General features: G+C 38.3%; 1 protein-coding gene across 1 annotated transcript in view; it reads right to left on the reverse strand.

The window, feature by feature from the left end:
* The window catches only part of Sorcs3 (sortilin related VPS10 domain containing receptor 3), a 642,016-nt gene that overhangs the window by 221,850 nt on the left and 399,276 nt on the right, over positions 1-20,890 (reverse strand). The window contains exon 5 of the mRNA XM_004659366.2: positions 10,192-10,265. Coding sequence (XP_004659423.2) covers positions 10,192-10,265 — 74 coding nt within the window. The remainder of the gene's footprint in view (positions 1-10,191; positions 10,266-20,890) is intronic.

Here is a 20,890-nt window from a genome sequence, read left to right on the forward strand (position 1 = left end):
TTGAGACTCCATAGTGAAATCCAGATCCTGGGCTACAGTGAGACCTTACCTCATAAAACAAAACAAAACAAAACAAAAAAAAAAACCAGTTAGCCAACTGCTCACCCTGAGATGTGACATCTCGACATCGCTACCTCAGCTGCAAAGGCCTAGGAGAAAATGTAGGGGAAGTGACTGCAAGACTTCCTCTCTTACTGCTAGCCTGCCAGCCAGCACTAGGTTGATGGTGTCATACACGGATCAATCAAACCCTATCAAAGCAGAAATCCAGAGGCTACAGAGAACTCAACACTAAATTAGACTGCCAACAGGCCTGCCATGGTGCAGGGGACACTGCAGAAGAGGGGGCAGAAAGACTGTAGGAGCCAGAGTGGGTAGAAGTATCCGGAGGCAGGTTCCCCCACTACCCTACAGGAACTGGCTGAGGCCTTCACGACTCTACGATGAATACTGTATAACCCAAGTGAGGAGGGTCTCCAGGGTAACAGGTGCTGTTGCAAGGTATAAAATGGATTGACCTGTTATAATTAATATAAAATAAAAAATTAATATAAAAATATGCAAACCACCCAAAAAATATGCCTCTAGGCCTGTGGAGGTAGCTAAGTTGTTAGAGTGCTTGCCTAGCCTGTATGAAGGGCAGGGTTCAGTTCTCCAGCACTGCATGAACTGGGTGTGGAGGTGACCACCTGTCATCTCAGCACTGGAGGTGGAGGCAAGAAGATCAGGAATCCAAAGTTATCCTTGGCTAAATAAAGAGTAGGAGACCAGCCAGTTGTAGTGGCAAGTGCCTTTAATCCCAGCACTTAAGAGGCAAAGATATGAGGATAGCTGTGAGTTAGAGGCCACCCTGATACTGCACAGTGCATTCCAGGTCAGCCTGGGCTACAGCAAGACCTTACCTAGAAAACAAGAACAAAGATATTGGAGACCAGTGAGATCTATATAAGCCTCTGTCTCAAAAAAAAAAAAAAAAAAAAAAAAAAAAAAAGAAAAGAAAGAAAGAAAGAAATAGAATAGAGTAGAATAAAATCTATGTCAAATAAAAAAAAATACTAAATGACTATATCCATCATCTGGAAGGCAATTCAAGTTTAAAATTATGTTTAGGAAGAACCAAAGATGTATAAAAAATGTTTGATTTCATTTTGACAAGATGCAAAGTTTTATAAACAATTTAAACTTCAACTATACATTTAAAATGATACTATAGTATAGGAGAAAAGGCTAAGAAGAAATACTTTATTTTTCCAAGAAGTATTAGTAGAACAGTGAAATTGTAAGTAGTTGTTTTCTTTTTTTTTTTTATTTGCCTGCCTTTCCTTGAATGTCTATATGAGCCATATCATTGGAAATCCAGAGAAAAACTAGTGAAAGTGCCCTTGTGTCCTTTAAAAGGTCTTTGTCTACCCGAGCATTTTCTTACCATCTTCTACAAGCCACAGGCTCTCTGCTATTGGAGTTTTCTTAATGTGTCTGCTTCCAGATTGCTCCATTTCTTCTCAAGATCCTCGCTATCTTTAAATCCTATTATTGACGAATTATACCACCAAAAATAGATATGTTGAAGCCTAGCCCTGTTCAACAAGGTATTATTTGGGAATAGGACTTTGAGAGGTCATTACATTTGATGAAGGCATGGCCTTCTGAGTCCCCTTAGGAAAAACAAAAGAGAGTTTACACTCTATAGCATCTAAGTACATAGCCAAAAAGTGTCCTCCTGTAGGCTGGAAGGGCACCACCAAAGCCAACCACACTGGTACCCTGATTTCATTGTTCTAGCTTCTAGAACTCAGAAAATAGGGTTTTACCATTTAAGCCTCACAGTGTATGGCATGTCATTAGAACGGTCTAAGAGTGTGTGCTCTAGACCAAATAGTTCCGTAACATTCACAGATTTACTTAGAAAGGCACTTTCTCCTGCCTACATCCTGGTCTGGAACATGTACCATATCAGTTTGCTGCTTTCTATATGCACTGCCTTCCTCTTTATTCCCTCTATAAGTTTGTGTTGAGCCCTCCAGTTCACATCACGTTCCCTATTCATGGGAGTACTAAGAAGTTCATTGCCATCAGTGAATTTAGTTCTTTCCCCTTTTCTGTGTAGCCTGTAGCACTGACTGAGCCATTTGATTCCAGGTGCTTAGATGCACTCACATGCACTACCCCATGTGAGGTTTCCTGATCCTTTGTCATCAGAGGACAACAATGGACTCAAGTCTCACCCACTCTGAAACCAATCACACGTTTTCTCTTCTGTAAGCGTATTATGAGTGGCATTTCCACTGCTTCTGGATGCACTATTTCTCCTGCCCTTTGCATTATCACTTCCATGCAATAAAAACTTGGAAACTATCCAACTCTAACTCTAGAGCCACTAGACATATAGCTAGGGGAAAAAGAAGGGACAGGAGCTTTCATCCGCATCTTGGAATCATCACTAGGTTGGATTGGGTGAGGAGATGTGAATAGATGAAACTCACTTTGAGTTCCATGTTTAACATAAATTAATCTTTTCATATTTTTGAAGGAAAGATTAAATATGACCTCTTCTCTTCTTAGCAATTTGTTAGGTATTCAGAGTTTCCTATATTCCCTATTCTATCTCTTATAACTCCCATATGCCAAGCATAACTACATGAGTACAGTACACTTGACCCCATCTAGAGAGTTTCAGTGCACTGACTGACCACCATGTGTATCTTTTGAACAGCGGATTTTTGCTCAGTTCTTCTGCCACCAAGCTTCAACTAACCATACAGCATGCATGGCCTCCATCAGCAAAGTAATAACTGGTTTTTGTTTGCAAGCTGAGCTTTCCTATCTCCCCTCCTGACCTTGCATGTATTATTTTGAATGTAATGTATTTTTTAAATTGCTGCACCATTTTAAATATGTAAGGGAGAGCTGAATTAAATATTATTTGTGGCATACCCTGGTTTTCAAAGGGCCTCTAAATCCGATCCCTTATATCAGGTCGATGCCTAAATCCCATTACTTGAAATTGCAAATGACTGTGTTTTCAAAATTGTGGATGCACATTTTGAGACAGCATCAAAAATTCAGCTTATAATGTTAACTTTGTTTGAAAAGATCTTGATTTTCCAGGAAGCAATTTCAAGCCTTTCTGCCTGTTCCTTATGTCTGCCTCTGTCGTGGATAATGCATTAATAGCCTAAGGATGACTCGGCAGCTAGTTCTTCAGGAACAATAATCTACACTCAAAATGAGTTTCTACCTGAAAAGAAAGAGCCCATGTTTGAAACAAGATGAAGGATACATTCCAGAACAAGTGAGGTCAACAGAGCTCAAGTCTAGTCAACTGGCTTAAAAGCATTCACTCTGGGCATATCACCTCAAAGTAGTGACTTTTTATTTTCACCTTTTTCCTCTCTGTATTACTTGTTCTATACCTGCAATAGTCATTTGGCAAAAAATGAGGAGATTTTTATGCCTTAAGTGCAATGTGTATTTCTCTGAATGGGTAAGTGTACACATGTTTCAAGTATGTATAGACACATGTATTCATAATCACCAGCATTCTTTGAGCAAAGAGTTTACCCAACATGAAAACCACTGTTTCCTTATCACCTAATCTCCAAAAAAAAAAAAAAATCCCATCACTGATAGTGACTTCCAACTTTAAAAAAGTCTTTAAATCAAGCCTTTAGTACTCCAGGGTTGGAACTGCAGAAAGGCATGATCTTTAGAAGGAAGAGATCATGGTCTGTGTGTGGGGAGGTTCATACTGAAGGCTTCCTATGAGGAGGTCAATATTGATTGTAAATAGCTTAATAGTAGCACACATTGTTTGAAATGTATTAATAGCTTGATATTTTGCTAATATTGGAATGATGTTCTAAGAAATATGTACATAAGGAATGTTATTTTTATCTATGGAGGATAAAGGAGGAAAGATGTTTTTATATAAGAAAAGCTATGGGGCCAAAGAGATGGCTTAGTGGAAAAAGTTCTTGTCATGCATGTATGAGTTACCTGATTTTTTTTATCCTTGGACCCTGTGTAAAACTGGACAGTGTTTAATGCATTAGGATCTGTAATCCTAGTCCATGAAGAACAAGAAGGGGATAAGAGAATCACCTGGAAGCTCATGGGTCAGCTCGCCTAGCAAATGCAACAATGAACAATGAAACAAGAGAACTTGTCTCCAACATGATGAAACTAAGAACATGAATGAGTCAAGTTACCTGAAGAAAGTTGTCCTCCGACCTCTATACATGTACCACACTCACAAACATAAACATAGGCACACATACTCCCAAGAAAAGCTATGATATTTGAAGGGAAGAGTACAGGTCCAAGAAAAACTCTAGAGGGCAGTGGATGGTAAACCATAACTCCTCCTAACAGAGCTCCTGTGAAGAGAAAGAACACAAAACTCTTACAACAATCAAGCCTTAGAACTAGATGTGGGCAGAGGAGTTTTAGAAAGACTCTTGAGTTGCACTGATGTTATGCTTTTTTGCAACCTCCACAAAGAAAAACTTCAGTGAAAAACTCCATTGTCCCTAGATGCTCTCAGTGTTGAAGGAATTTGGTTCATACTGTTGAAATGTGATGCTTGAGCCACTGGTAACAATACAATCAAGTTTATATCTGTGCTTCCTATGACACTGGCTGAAAAAAAATATTTGAAATATTAAAGAACTTTGCATAAAATATCAATTAAACCTTTATTTATGATAATGAAAATGTGAAGAATTTAAATGCCCAATAAAAATGAAATGAGTAATGAATTACATACTTTTGCATCTTGGAAAGTTGTACAGATAATTTAAAATAATGATTATAATGACTTTATAATAGCATAAAATTATTGTAATGAACTATTAAGGGAGAATATGCAGATTATACAATTTCACGTGTATGTTTAGACTGTATAGAAAGACATATGCACACAAAAAGAAACTAAGACAATTAAAATTGAAAAATCAAATAACAAGATTGTGCTGACAGATCTTCTACACTATCCTCTTTTTCCATATCACTATTCGCCCCCGAAAAGGAAAGTGTCATTGGCTCTTCTGGCTACATACGAGGAGGGGGCGTGCTCTATTTTAACATTCTTCCCACTACCCCTACTGGCCATTCTGAAGAAGACTTAGAAGGTCATGAGCAGGTCAGTTTTCAGTACAGTACAGACCTGGAGCCCATTTCTCTATCCCAACACATTGGCCACTCTGCATCCTGTAATGAGGAATAAAAGACAATTGAAGAGTACCAATCATCAAGGCACCCTTTCTCTGCATTCTCTAGCATATCTAACCTAGAATGTCTACATTAGTTGACATCTTAAAATGATGTCTGTATCTTGAGGACATGCCAAATTATAATCCAAATACCTGTAGAAAAGTCAGATATGAAGGACCTGCAACATCAAGATACATTTCTTTATCAGAAAATTCCTTAGATTGACAGCAGAGATCTTACCCTTTCAAGAGAGAAAATAACTAAATGGGAGAAAAACAAAAACAGAGAAATTAGTATAGGATATGCTAGAGATATTCTTTCCTTCTTGAATGATACTATATACATAAATACCATCAGAGATCAGACAGAGGTACAGGAAGACTAACTAATACACACACACATTATACTACACACACACACACAAACACAGACACACATTCAGGAAGCCTTGTGTTATCACACTGAGAAGACTGCACAAAGGTTGTGAACACCTAGGTACTATGTAGGATCTTAAGAGTGAAGCTATTAGACATAGGTACTCACAATGGGTATGCTGGGGAAAAAATAACCTTACCACTACAAAGCATGCCTGTATGTTCAGTATACCCATAGGAAGAATGGAAATACCACTAATTTGCAGCTCAGTAGGATTAACCTCCTATGATGACAACTCTGCATAGGTGGAGGCTGGGAAGAGTAAAGGGGTGATGTTAGGATGGCTTTTCCACTCATGTCATCTCCTTGTGAACTCTCTTTATGGAACAGTTGGGGTCATAAGTAGGGAGCAGTACACAGCCCCCATTATTGCCTGGTAAACAAGAATCAAGTGAATTAAAATATCACAACTAAACAGGAGTTTGTGTGTCAGTGTCCCTCTTCCAGAGGCATGACTAATAGTTGAGTCATCTCTCACTGAAAGTTTCTTAGGTGGCCTCTCTCAACAGGGTAGAACATCTTATCTTTTTTTTTTTATTAAAGGAGAATTTATTATAGGTATTGATAAATATGATGGCCTTTTTCTTGCTGCCACCACCAGCAACACTGCAAGAGAACTATTGAAATAATTACAGTGATAGCCCTTCACAACTCATGACAAACTTCCTTAACTATCCTACTGTGGTGGTTTGAATAGAATAGATGGCCCCCAATATATTTCAGTTGTTTATTTGTCGTAGTTTACACCTGCAGACTCCTGGCTGGAGGCTTGCCACTGGGTGGATCTTTAGGTTTGGTAGTGGGTTTCAGATTTCAATCTAAAGATATGCAAAGTGTACCTAGCTGGAGTTGCTGAAGTGTGCTGTGCTGTGTGGCTTTTGGCTTGTGCTTCTCTCTCTCTCCTTGGTCCTGTGAAGGCAGGCCAGCTTCTTCTGCCATTTATGAAACTTCCCCTGGATCTGTAAGCTTCAATAAATATCCCTTCCTCCTTAACTGCCTGGTCTGGAAGTTCATCTCAGAGAACCTGAAGCTGTCTGCTACATCTATCATCATTAAAGTACCTTTGTCCGAAATCACCCAGGAGCACCGTATTCTTCCCCATGGCCCTTCTTCTAAGCTTCTGCTGTTTACTCACTGTAAAGAGTATGGGACGCTTGTATTTATTAAGGATCTACCCTATGGATTTTGCAAATACCAAATTATAAGTAGCGATATTTGGATTATATGTCTTCCATATCACACATTGTCTCTACATGTCTACATTAAATAAAGTCTTCTTAATATCAACTCCCATTTCAATGTCTGCTTTTAGCATGACTGTACACAGCACTGTCTCTCCTAATAAATTATCTTTAGAACATTGTGTTGTTTGATTTTGGTTTTGTCTTTAAAACTTCATAAAAGTTATAACTTAATAAAGAATAATAAATAGTAACATTGGGTCTCCTGTGTGGATTCTAGGCATTGAATTAGACCTATTTCAGTGTTATAAAAGGCTAGTAAGCAAAGGATCCACCATACATGACATTCACTTTTGTGCCCCCCAAAAAATTACAAATATCTCATGGGTCATGCTCTAAGGACTGCTAATAAATGTTCTACTTAAAGTGCTAATAGTACTTAATGGAAAAGAAAGACACAAAAGCACAAAGTTGAGAAATGAAATTATCAAGTGTGTTAGTTCTCATCTAGCCTTTTCAATAGTCTTGTGTAACTGAAAGAAAAAATGTTGTTCCCATTCCACTGATGAGGAAAACCCAGATTAAACAAAGTCCTTTCAGGTCAAAGTTTGCTCTCCATCCAAAGATATAGGCATTTTTAATGTTCCCAAAGTGTTATAAGATATACCCATAATATATTATGTGTCTTCAATATGTGGTTAAGAGCTTTCAACAACCTTGAATGCTGCTTTGTGTGGGAAGGGGACGCAGAAAACAAGACTGTATAAAATGAGCTCTTCCTCTGTGATTCCAGTGACACCTAAAAGAATGATCACAGCAATTACACATCAGAAGAAAAGTGATAATTACGAAAATGAAACATTCAGCGATCACTTGGCTGGCCAGCACGGGCACTAACTTTTATATTTCCCCTGGGGACATATGTGAAAGAAACACAGAGTAGAGGAGAGACAAAATACAATTAGCAGGACTTGGGGATTTATTCATTCTGCTATACAAAGAAAGGGGTTGGAAGGGCAGCTGGAGCACTCTCATTTGGCTCTTCACAAAGCATAGGAAAGTGCTGTCCTCTGTCCACCTAATTCACTTTAGAAAACATTGCATAGCTCATATCATCTGGTCTGCTCTCAACCATCCATGTGATGTCTAAGGTGGTCTGCTGCCTTGCCATCTCAAGTTTCTTTCAGAGACAGTGGAGGGATTTTCCTTTTCTTGAGGGATTTCTGGGCAAACTAAGAAATTGGTTCATCTTAGCTGAGCAAAGGCTATAGTATATAGCCATGATATCAGAGAAACAAATATTTTCTTTTCCTGTTTTAGTCTTTTGAAAAAAAAATTAAGAGTTCCAAACACAGACCAAATAATAGCAGCAATAAGGTTTAGAGATGAAATAATAGTTGGTCAGCAAGGGGCAAGCCTTGAGTCAACAGCAACTCCTTTTTCTCCTCAAGCTTCACTGAACTGTGTACAATAATAGAATATAGTGGATCTTTGCAGTATCCTTAGGCAATCATCATTTTTAATTCTTGAAGTAGTTGTGCAGACCCAGTAAGAAGCTATTATTTGCAGATATGTGGATATGACTGTGTGTATGTCTAAGATACTTATTTACCTCCCAGAACACGTATTGTAATACTTCTATGTTGTATAAAGGATAAATGGCCCTCACATAACTTTTTAAGAGAAACTAAAACAAGACATTTAAAAAGAAAACAGAAATAGGCACTACTTTCAAATGCTTTATGTTTTGTCTTTATTATTTAATTAAACCTATGATCAAGCCTATTGTTATATAAGTGGGTTTAGGTTTTCTTATCTTTATGCCTTTGTCTATCACCTCTGTTGAAATAAAAGCTTGATAAAGGAATCATTTTCACACTATTTTAGGGAGTATGTAAGCTAATTCCTAAGGTAAAACAGTATTTATAAATAAAGATCAGTTGACTAAGAAGTACTAATTCCTCTAGAATATTTGTTTTTACATGCTTGTGTGATGTATGCACAGTGGATGCACATGTATGTCCTCCTCTGCTGCTGTTTGATGTGTTTCCTTGAGACAGAGTTTTCCACTGTGCCCTGGACTACTAGTTTCAGTGAGACTGGCTAACCAGTGAGACCCAGTGACACAACAGTGTCTGCGTCCCAACAGGACCATGGTCAAAGGATACAAAGCCACACTTAGCTTTTTCTCTTATTTTATTTTATTTTATTTTATTTTATTTTATTTTATTTTATTTTATTTTATTTTATTTTATTTCATTTTATTTTATTTTATTTTTGTAATTTTACTTACTTATTTGCAAGCAGAGAGACAAAAACAGAGGAGAGAAACAAAAGAGAATAGGCATACCGGGACCTCCAGCCACTGCAAATGATCTCCAGACACATGTGCCACCATGTGCATCTGGCTTATGTGGGTCTTGGAGAATTGAACCAAGTTCCTTTGGCTTTGCAGAAAAACACCTAAACCACCACTAAGCCATATCTCCAGCCCATTATTTTATTTTACTTATGAGAGAGAGGAGGGCGGGGGACAGAATGGGCATGCCAGGACCTCTAGCCTCTGCAAATAAACTCCAGGCACATACACCACCTTGTGCATCTGGTTTTCATGGGTATAGGAGAATCAAGCCTGGGTCCTTAGGCTTTACAGGCAAGTGCCTTAACCACTAATCACTAAGCCTTCTCTCCAGCCCATTTAATTTAATTTAATTTGAGAAAGAGAGAAAGAGAGAGAGAGATAATCTAGTTCTTTTCTTTACATGGAAGAAAGGGGCTAGAGATCAAATTCAGGCTGAGTAGGAAGAGCTCTTACCCACTGAGCCATTTCCCCTGTTCCTCCTCTAGTGTCTTGAATGTTCTAATATGAATAATAAATACAGGAACACAGACTCGATTAATTGTGACCTAAATCTATTTGACCATAGAAACTCCTGTGAAAGGAGAAACATTTGGTAAAAGCATTTTTCACTATAGTACATGTTGGGAAATGGTGCTTTGTAGAATAGGTTTGAAAAGTACACACTTCACCAAGATAAAGGAAGGTTAGTATGTAGCCAAGAGCAACTGTTCAAGCACTTTTTTGAGCCCAGGGCTTCTCAAAGCTTTGCATAAGAGTTACCATGAATCATGTCAAAACCATATTCCAGTTTATACATCACCGAACAGCGTGAGGCTCTGCACATCTAACAAGTTTCCAGGCGGTACTAAAGCTGCAGGTCCACTACTCTCAGAGTAGTGAGAGGCTATAATGTAGTAGTGAATGGCTTGTTCCCAAGTGCTGAAAGCACCCAGAATTACCTAGCATGCTCTGCTACTGATCATTCTTTACCCAAGTGGGGACAAGCATGAGGAAGGGGCTTACCAGTAAAACCTGTTGGGTGTGATGTGTTCGTGCATGAGTTGCCATCGTCTTCCAAAGTCCATGGAGCTGTAAAGCTGCAAAGCAATGAAGAAGGTCAACATAAATCTCAGTAGCCACGGATGACACATGGGCAGAGTTGCCCCCTCCTGCTCTATTCCAACACCAGTGTGAGAGCACACTCAGGGAGACAGCCAATTACCCAGATAAAAATGCAACCATATGACTTTCCCCTGCTTAGCACGGTATCTTCTTGGCCAGATAGATGTTCAATCAACTAACACCTTTGACCTGAGTATAAATATACTTACAGTAGCCGCCCCTGGTCCTCAAGGGCCAAAGTACTTAAGGCAATTCAGTAACTTTTACTTAAAAGTGGAGTATGCTTGTGACAATGCTTGTCAGTTGACACCTCAGCTAATGTTACACGCAAAATGTGACATCTAACTTTATTTGCTTCCTACTGTGATATATTATGGTTAATAGGAAATGTAACCTTTAAACATCATCAAAGACAATGATATGAGGGCCATTCACTTTGACATGTTAGGCCCTACTTGTGTTTAAGAAAAATTCCCTATCCATGCTAAGCTAGCATGAATGTAGCCTCCAACATATACAAAAAAAAAAAATAATAATAATACAAAAAAGCTTTTTGTAACTATTTCAGTTACACACAGGTCTCTCCTTTCTCATCTTTTGTTGCTATTGGAAACCTCGGGGTGTAATATGTTTATATCTTTAAGATTTGTTTATTATGTATAAATATAAATATGGATTCATAGTTCTTGAATACATATAAAAATCTGTAACATATCTAGTGCATAAATCAATGACTCAAACAGACAGGTCATAAAAGATGGCGAATTTCACAAAGAAAATAGTATCCAGATGATCTCTAGGAGTTTGGTAAAACAAAAATTTTTTTTTAATTCCTGAATGGCTAGTGAAATCAGTTACATAACCACTTATTTTATAGCTATAATCTCACCCCTTTATGACACATTACGTACACCATGTGAAGAGGAAAATAGAGCAGAGGAGGAGCCTCTACTCATTGATACAGTGGAAGTACTGGCAGGAGGTGTAACTGGAAAACTGAGGGTCCATGCAGAAGGAAGTCTTGAGGTAGGCATTTCGAAGTGAGTAGTGTGGGTAGACAGTGAATTATTGGGGAGAAGAGAAAATAAGAGCAAAGCTACCAAAATGATCAATATCTTAAGTTTGGGCTTGTGGAAGAGCTTTTGGGAGGAAGAAGGGACATGATGATAATTGCTGGCCAAACAATGAGACAGAGATTGTCCATCTTTCTGTCAATCTGCTGATGTGTCTTTACATCCTTTGGCCTTTATATCTATTTCAACGTGTGTGTGTGTGTGTGTGCGCGCACACGCACGTACTATGGGTGAGAAGTGGGACAGAGATTTTTTTTAACAGGACCAGATCATTCCATTGGGAAGAACATATAAATATATTATATTGCGAAATACAAGTTTTTCATATAGAGGTTTTTTTTTTAACAAAAATAGCATGCTTTACTTCTCATAGCAGGTATCTGAGGTATTCAGATTAAGGACACATTTAAAATTAAGCCTAGATGAGATATTGGAACCTTACTATAGTCCAAAATTCATACTGTCATCCCTGATTCCAATCATAGCAAGTAAAATCCTCAAAACTTCAAATAGGACCCGGCATGATTGCACCTTCCACTGCTGCCAACTGTAAACACAAGTCAAGCAAAAGTTATGAGGCCCTAGGTGACATTACTGGAGTCTCTGTCCTTCAGGAGAGTGACCAGTCCTTCCATTGTGGAAGTTCCTGCTAGGCAAAAGAGCATCCTGAGACCCAACCATGGGAAAAGCACAGCTCCTCTCCTCACATACTTAATGCAGCAAGAATGAGCAGTACTTATCTCTCAGGTCTCCTGTGTTGCTTTTTCAGCTCTACAGTTTGACTGATGGGGGCAAAATTAAATTGAATTTTCTGCCTAGAGGCAGATTCAGAGAAACATAAAAGAATATCCTCCAATTCATTAAGGGCCAGGGTTTAGCTTCCTTGTCTCTCAATATACAGTCATTTGCCAAGTCTGAAATGGATTTGTATTCCACCATAAGTTAAATCTTTGCAGCATTTTCATTCATACATGTGTTCATCCTCTTCATTTAATCACTTGTTCATTACCTCACTCATTCATTCATTTATTCACAAAATAATATTAAGCAAGCATAACTCTATAGGAATGGAACTAAATACTTGGATTACAGAGATCAAAATTCCAATGGTCAGTGGAAGACAGAAATGCATATATTATTCTCTCATAAAATGTATACTATGATAACCTCTGCAACTGTGAAACTATGAACAATTAGGATTTTCTTCTTTCAGTCATATTCATAAAATTATTATGAACATGACTAATATTTTAATGATTTTTAATTTTTATTTATTTATTTTGACAGTGACAGACAGAGAGAAAAAGAGGCAGAGAGAAAGAGAGAAAGAATGGGCGTGCCATAGCTCCAACCACTGCAAATGAACTCCAGACACATGCACCCCCTTGTGCATCTGGCTCATGTGGGTCCTGGGGAATCGAGTCTCGAACCGGGGTCCTTAAGCTTCACAGGCAAGTGCTTAATCGCTAAGCCATCTCTCCAGCCCATGACTAACATTTTACTTAAATCATTATATCATTCAAAAGGAAACAAAACAGAGTGAACATCCAACAGGAAGCTTTAGAGGAATAGTTAATTATGTGAAATGATCATATTATTTATTCATATACTATATAAATGTAAATGTACATAAATAACAAATATAAACTTCTAAATAAATATAATATGTCAATTTTATTTGATTATTTCAAGAATGAAACATTAAAAAATGCCAGCATCAGTGAGATTGTTCAGTGGCTAAAGACACTTGTTTACAAAGTCTGAGGGTCCAAATTTGACTTCCCAGTAACCAGAGTCACAAATTGGTAAATGAATCTAGAGTTTGCAGTGGCAAGAGACCCAGGATACCCATTCATTCTCTTTCTCTCCCTATCCCTCTCTATGGATACAAAACAATAAATGAAATATTTTTTAAAATATGCCCAAATATAAGCAATGATCATCTCTGAATTGTAGGATTATGGGTAATGTATATAATGTTAAAGATTTCTGTCATTTCCCTATTTTTTATAATGGGTAATGTTATATTTCAATAATACTTTAAGCCTCCATTTTATTCTACTTATATTTTGTACTAGAAAGTTTTTATTATTATGTATATGTTACTATATTTCACTTTAAATGGCTAGGAGTTAAATTTTCAATTTTTGAGACATAACTGAAATTAGACAAATGAATATGAAAATTTCTACACAATAGCACTGTGTAGACATTATCACGGATAATGGTGAATTCTTCCTTAGGTAGAAATTGCACTAGTTCCCGAGGTATTCATATAGCCCTACTTGGCTTCAATCCAATGTGTTTTCTACATTAGAATAAAAGGTATTTTGCAAACAATAAACATCCTTAAAAGCAGTCTTTGTTTAAACAAAGTCACATGTAAGGCCATACTATACTCTGCATCCTGCCTCCTGACACTTCCTCCCTGAAAAGATGGCCACACACCAAATCAGACTCTACCTTTTCTCTTCCTTGGTTACATATCATGACCTTACATTTTGTTTTAACACATACATACTTAGCAGCAACACATACCCAAAGTCCTACATGAGCCACCAGAACAGCTGGAAAACATGAAAGAACATGCTCTTTTCCTTATCGATTCAGTTATTAGTTTCCTAATTACATCAGCCTGCTAAGGAAATGTATCTGAGAGCCAATGAACTAAACAGTGAATTTAATCAATGGAATATTCCAAAGTAAAAAATAAAAAACAGGTTGTACCAGAGATAATATGAGATCACAAAAACATAAGGTATTATTATAAGCATAAAAAAAGACACAATGAAATCCTAACCCTTGTATCTCAGAAGGTGACCTGATTTAGAAACCTCTGCATATGAGGTAAAAATAAGAATGAGATCATTACAATGGCTCTGAATCCATGTGACTGGTATCCTCAGAAGGAGGCAGACAACCACAGAAGGAAGGCAGTGGGAAGAAATCAAGGGAGGTGTCTGGGTGAAGACAGAGGGCAAGAGGTATGCATCTGCAAGCCAAAAGATGCTTCAAGTTGCTGGAAAACCACAAAACCATCTGGCACCAAGAGACAAAGGAGAAACAGACTCCAGAGGAATCGGGACCCTTTTACTATCTTGATTTTAGAATTCAAACTCCGGAATTGTGAGGCAATAAGCCAGGCAGTTTGGGACACTTTGTTGCATCTGCTCTAGGAAAGCAGGACAGGAATTTCATACCCATCACAGGGAGCAGGGAGCATGGAGGGAGTTAGGAGTGACAGGTTTTGCTTTTCCCATAACTAGTCCTCTAATTTTAGGACCCAAAGTCTGGTTTAGGGCCACAGAGTTGCCATTTGTGATTATATTTCTCTGTCCCATGCATTTTACCATACTCCAGCTAGAAAGATACTTTGTAACAATTGAGACTCCATAATAATCACATGGACTTACTTAGACACACAGTCAAAGGACAAAACAAAATATACACTTTAAGAGCTCTTTTGCTGTTTAGGCTCTCTTGAGCTAGCCACTCTTGGACTTAGGAAGAAAAGATGTGCTCTAAAACACAACAACCTAAAACTTCTCCCTTGAAAGAAAGTATAAACTTAATGAATAAGTGCTCTACTTTTACCCACAAAAGCTAAGGGATTTAGCTAGCTTTCAGATGACTTCTTTTGATGGTCATTATGTGAAAAAAGTAAAATAAACTGGCTAAGGATGTAGCTCAGTGGTAAAGATTCCCCAATGAACAAGTACAAAGCCCTAGGTTCCATGGCAACCATCTCGGGGGGAAGGGGAGAGAAAGTAAGAAAGAAAGAAGGAAAGAAAGAAAGAAGGAAGGAAGGAAGGAAGGAAGGAAGGAAGGAAGGAAGGAAGGAAGGAAGGAAGGAAGGAAGGAAGGAAAGAGAGAGAGAGAGGGAGAAAGAGTTTCTCTCAAAATTGTACAGTCTCTGCATCTTCCTTCAGAGGCACAGTAGTGGTTGAGTATAGGGGTCATAGCTGGTCTACCTAGAGCTTCAGGGAGAATCCATGGGTTGTAACAGCATTTACAAGAAACAAAGTGGAACCAGGCTCACACTACTGAAGAATTCTTCCCAACATGTATGTGCCTTTGGTGATTCCCTCGGGCTTTGTTTACAGAATTCCTTTCTTTATTACTAGTTAGGGTAAATCGATACAATAATCCCCTGAGTTCAGGGACACAATCTAGAACTCCTATCCTGCCTTGGGGAGAACAAGGCATATACATAGTGAAAATATCAGTCTACGGAGACAGTTCACCTGGCCCAGTATTTCTGCAGAGAGTAATGATTTTTCTTTCCTTCTTGGAGATTTTCTAGCTAGTTTTCTTTCTCTCTGATGGTTTCCATCTGTCACTCCTTCATTTCATGAATACTGACCATGTTTCTATTAAGAAACGAGTACTGGGCTATGTTTTTAGTGCCTGCCTTCAGGGATCTTACATTCTAATGCACACCTAGAGTTTAAAGGCTCTCATGCCCGAAACACAGGGCATGAGAGGAGTGTGAACACATTATTGCTATTTGTACTCTTCAGAGACAGGCTCGTCTTGCTTATTCCTAAAACAGCTAGAAAGATTCTCTGCTTCCTCAGGAGGATGATTTCCCCCACTTTTATTGAAACACTTGGCCCTCTAGGGCTGTCTTTTATTTTTGTGCTTTTGATAGAGACAAAGGTTCAAAAAAGGTTTCAGTTTCCTCCCAACTCTAAGGAAAACACAGAGAAAATGTGAGGATGCTTCACAGAAGATGTTTCACTGCAGTGCTGGGGAGAAACAGAACTAGGTGAACTCTCATTCTAACACTGGATGTAGCAGTACTTCTGCTGAATAGAACTCAACAGCGCCTTAGGGGTTTCACAGTTTTCAAGGGGACATGAGATGTCAAATCGTTCTCTGAGAAATCTTCACTTTTTAATTTTGGTAACAAATTCAAACATGAGGAATATACTTCAGGGGAAATAAAATTTGCCCAGATGGTTAAGTGCTGCCTTAGGGCCGCAAGTTAGGACCTGAACCTCACTGTTATATGTACACCAGCCTCAAGAAGAGAGTGGGTTTGCTAGATTTAGCAAATAAATGTAATTCCTAAGTAATCAGAATTTTAGGATAACTGTTAATAACATTATATACATATATGTGCATGTGTGATGAAATATTAAAGGTACATTTTTTACTTGAAATTCAAATTTATCTGGGTGTCACACAATTTATCTGAAAGCCTACTATATTAAGTTTCTTCTAATATCCATTTCTAAAATTCCATATTATAAAATGCACTCCTTTCACTATATATTTTTGTTCTTTGACATTGGATTTGTCATTTGAACTAGTTAACTAAGAATCTTAGAACTGGGCTGGAGGGATGGCTTAGTGGTTAAGGCATTTGTCTGCAAAGCCAAAGGACCCAGGTTTGATTCCCCAGGACCCACATTAGCCAGATACAGTAGGGGGCACACACATCTGGAGTTTGTTTGCAGTGGCTGGAGGCCCTGGCACACCCACCGTCTCACTCTCTCTCTCCCTCTTTCTCTGTCAAATAAAAAAAAATAAAAATAAAATATTACAGAAAAGAATCTTAGAATTGACATAAGTCACTCCCCATAGCTAATGAGTTGGAATGATTTCCCTTGTTCATGCATTTAGCATTATCTGAGCATCTAGCATGTGCTAGGAGCAGTTCTGTGTATGATGACAATGATGCATAACGCGATGTTCGATGGTCCTTAGGACATCTAAACAAATAAGTGCAGCACAAGGGAGCCATGCCAGGAGAGAAGGGGCACCCACAGAGGGCACAGCAAGGAGCCGTGCTGAACTCTGCTGGGCTGCAGCATGCCTGAGTTGTTATGATCGAGTAGGTGTTGCCCTAAAGATTTAAGTTCAGCATCAACATGGGATAGATGTTGGAAGTAAAACAAAAACACATCATCTCCTGCAAGAGTAAAATTCGCATGACTCCCAGATCATTGCACAGGGTCCAAGTAGCTCTGTGTGAGAGACACGACAAAGATGGAGAAAGGATACAAACAGTGTCCTCTGCAGGGCTGTACAGGGAGCATACAATGCCACCAAAATGTTGTACAAGGAAGTGATGGAAATTCAAAGACCAGCTTTTAGAACGAAGATGATAAAAGCAGAAAAAAATAATTTGGGCAGCTGAATGTTCAGTTATCAAATTTCAAATTAATCTTCTTGAAACCTACAAAGAGGCAAGGTTATAACACCAAAACAAAGGGAATGCTTTTAGAGGCAAATTCATAAAATTTGCCTCTAAAAAGTTGGTGAAAACGGCAGGATCTTCTATAAACAGTCTTTTAACAAAACCATCAAAACAAAAGTTTAAGACCCAAAGCTTTCCATCAAAGCATGTCCAATGGCCAAAGGGAATAAAGTGTTCTGCCAGGAATCTGAGGGTTTGACCTTGAGTGTATGAAAGGGCAAATATATTCATGTCTTGATTCTTACCTTAAAATTCTGTGCCTATTTTGCAGTCCTCTATAAAACATATCTTGTTTAGATAATGAATTCTCCACAAGTCCTTCAAAGAAGTGGATTGTCCAGAAAAACATGCTCCATTTATGATCTGCTTGTGTCATCACTCCGCTACATGCACACACACACACACACACATTCACACTCACATGAAAGGAGACTATTTTCAGGCTCCACTTGGAGGAATAGTGGGAGATGGCCTATGCTTAAGGAACTGTGTGATGTGGATGGGGCAACACAAGTGTGTGTTTTTTTTTTAAATTTGTTCATTTTTATTTATTTATTTGAGAGTGACAGAGAGAGAGAGAGAGAGAGAGAGAGAGAGAGAATATGAGTGTCCCATGGCCTCCAGCTACTGCAAATGAACTCCAGACACGTGCTACCCCTTGTGCATCTGGCTAATGTGGGTCCTGGGAATTGAGCCTTGAACCAGGGTCCTTAGGCTTCACAGGCAAGCACTTAACTGATAAGCCATCTCTCCAGCCCTCAAATATGTTTTTTGAAGGGTGAGCACAAGAGGTCTATGATCATTGCTTGGTACCTCTGGCAATGAGAATCCTGGACTGGATATGATGAGATACTCCTTGGGCAATGTTTTCATTTAAGGCTCCATAATTTCAGTGAAAAAAGGAGAGGAAAACACATAGTCTTTAATGGTGCCACACTTGCCAGAAGATCCCTTCAGCAAACACAGCAAGCCTTACTTTCACCATGGCTGAGCATGACTATTCTCTTCATAGGCCATATAGTTGGAGGAGCAGAGCCTTCTATTTCCATGTCAGTATCCAAATCCCTGGTAGACAAGCTTATGTGTCAGAGGTCTACTTGTGAACACAACACACAGGTGAAGCTTGCCTCATAATCCCAGGGCACACCCTATGGCAGAGAGCCTTCTTCCAATTGCACGTGCAGAAGCTGGCTTATACTGAAGTTTGTGCTTATGCCCTTTGAAATGTTTTCATTTCCCACCTGCTTCTCTTCAGGACGCCTCTCTCACTTAGCTTCCATGTCCCGACCACAGTGAACCCTGTTGGTTTCACAAACACATCAACTTTCCAGTAACAGGACCTTCAACTCTGCCTAGGACAGTCTTGGTTTACTCTACTCATCTACTTCTTTCCTTCCATATACTTACATGCTGCTTTGTGTGTGAGGCAACAGCAGAACAACATTTCTGGAAGCCCTCTGACATAACCTTCCACCCCAGACGCTTGCTTTTATCGATCCCTGAGCCTCTAATTTCATTAGTCATAAAAAGATGAAGATATTCTTGACTATATTTTGCCAAAAGAAAGATTACATCACCAGAAGTTAAACGTTGTATCTGAAAAGAAAGTCACAAATTATAAGAAGAAATTGGTGAGGAAAGAAGAGAAGCCTGTATGCAGTGTCTTTCTTTTTTCATATTTCACTTCCAGTACCTAAATTATTTTCAGCAAGTTTCTCTCATAGCTCTATTGATGTTTTTATCTAGTTCATCCAAACACTGATTCATTCCCATATTATTCGTGTTTATGTTGTCTTCTCAAGAATATTAGAAGCTACTGCAAGAGAAGAATCATATCTAATATAATGAGTTCCCCAGATTTCTCCACAGAAACCACAAGTAGCTCACTGAACATGGTGAGGCAGAGAAGCGTCAGTTTTACAGCTGGAAGAGGCCTTAGAGATGAGACATACGTACCTGTCTCACATGGATGCTAAGGCTTGGAGAACTTGAATGATTTGCTCTGAGGGTAAATCTCAATTGTCAATTTGGTGTGATGTAGAATCACCATGGAAACAAATTTCTGGTCATGTCAGTGAGGGATTTCTAGATTAGATTAATTGTGGTAGAAAGATATACCCTACCTTTAGACAATACCATTTCATGAGCTAAGGTTCCTGAATTGAATAAAAGGAAAAAAATCTAACTTGATACTAGGATCCCTCATCTCGCTCTACCTTCCAGCAGTGCTCAGCTGCCTGAAGATCTTGCCATCATGAGTTCTTTGAAAGGATGGACTATATCCCTTCAAATTATAAGCCAAAATAAATTTTTCTCCCCTTAAGTTGCTTCTTATCAGGTATTTGATCACAGAAATGAGAAAAGTAACCTGATATTACAAAGCTAGTTAGTAGAAACATGAAAATTCAAACCCAGGGAAAACCGATTACAACTCAGTGTTCTTTTTGACTAAACTGTACTCTCTTCTGTGCAAGCTGTTTGATTTTAAAAGCAAAATAAGTTAATATAACCTCACAGGAATAATGGCTCATTTGGGTATGCTGTGCATGAATGACATTATATCTTGAATTTATCTAGTGCCTTTATTTACAAATCATTTCACAATTCATTTTATTCTCTTTTACACTGAATGGTATTTTCTAGGCTAATACTAATGTAAGACAATCTCACAAACAATTTACATAGTATTTACTAAAATCCATTCTTTTGTCTCCATAGTCCTATTCCCTTGACCATTTTCCTTTGCAATCAGAATCTATTCAATTTTACATATTACAATTCAGAAATCTCTTGTATTAAGCTGTACACATTGAAAAAAGAAGGCTTATTCCTTGGTGAGCTGACTTCACTGGTCTGATGCACATTTCCCTTCCTACCAGGTCCTGTTTTCTCTCTCAGCAGCGGCTTTGGCTTCACATCACAGCCTATTGTTAGCATGTTCTTTACCACCTACATTCCGGCCCTTTCAGCATGTCAGCCTTGTCTTTAGCTCCACCTCAAGTTCAGGTTTATTTTTCCTTCCCAAACACCTGGATATAGAAGAGGTGAAAATAACCTGAATCTTTTAGTTTTAGATCATTTACTGAAATTACTATCTCTATGTGCCAACATAGTACTAGGCACCATCAGTTTGGAAGAAATGGAGACTTTACAATTCCTACCATATGAAACATAGTTCAAGACGGACATACAGGTATCTAATTTTGTTTATGATTTTAGTATTAAGAGAGAGGTCAGAAGATTTAAGTTCATTCAAAAACAGAAAATTAAAAAAAAAGAAAAAGAAAAAGAATGTGCATTTCAAAGTCACTCTTTCTGAGGT

The sequence above is a fragment of the Jaculus jaculus genome, chromosome 1 (assembly GCF_020740685.1).
Source record: "Jaculus jaculus isolate mJacJac1 chromosome 1, mJacJac1.mat.Y.cur, whole genome shotgun sequence".
Classification (NCBI taxonomy): domain Eukaryota; kingdom Metazoa; phylum Chordata; class Mammalia; order Rodentia; family Dipodidae; genus Jaculus; species Jaculus jaculus.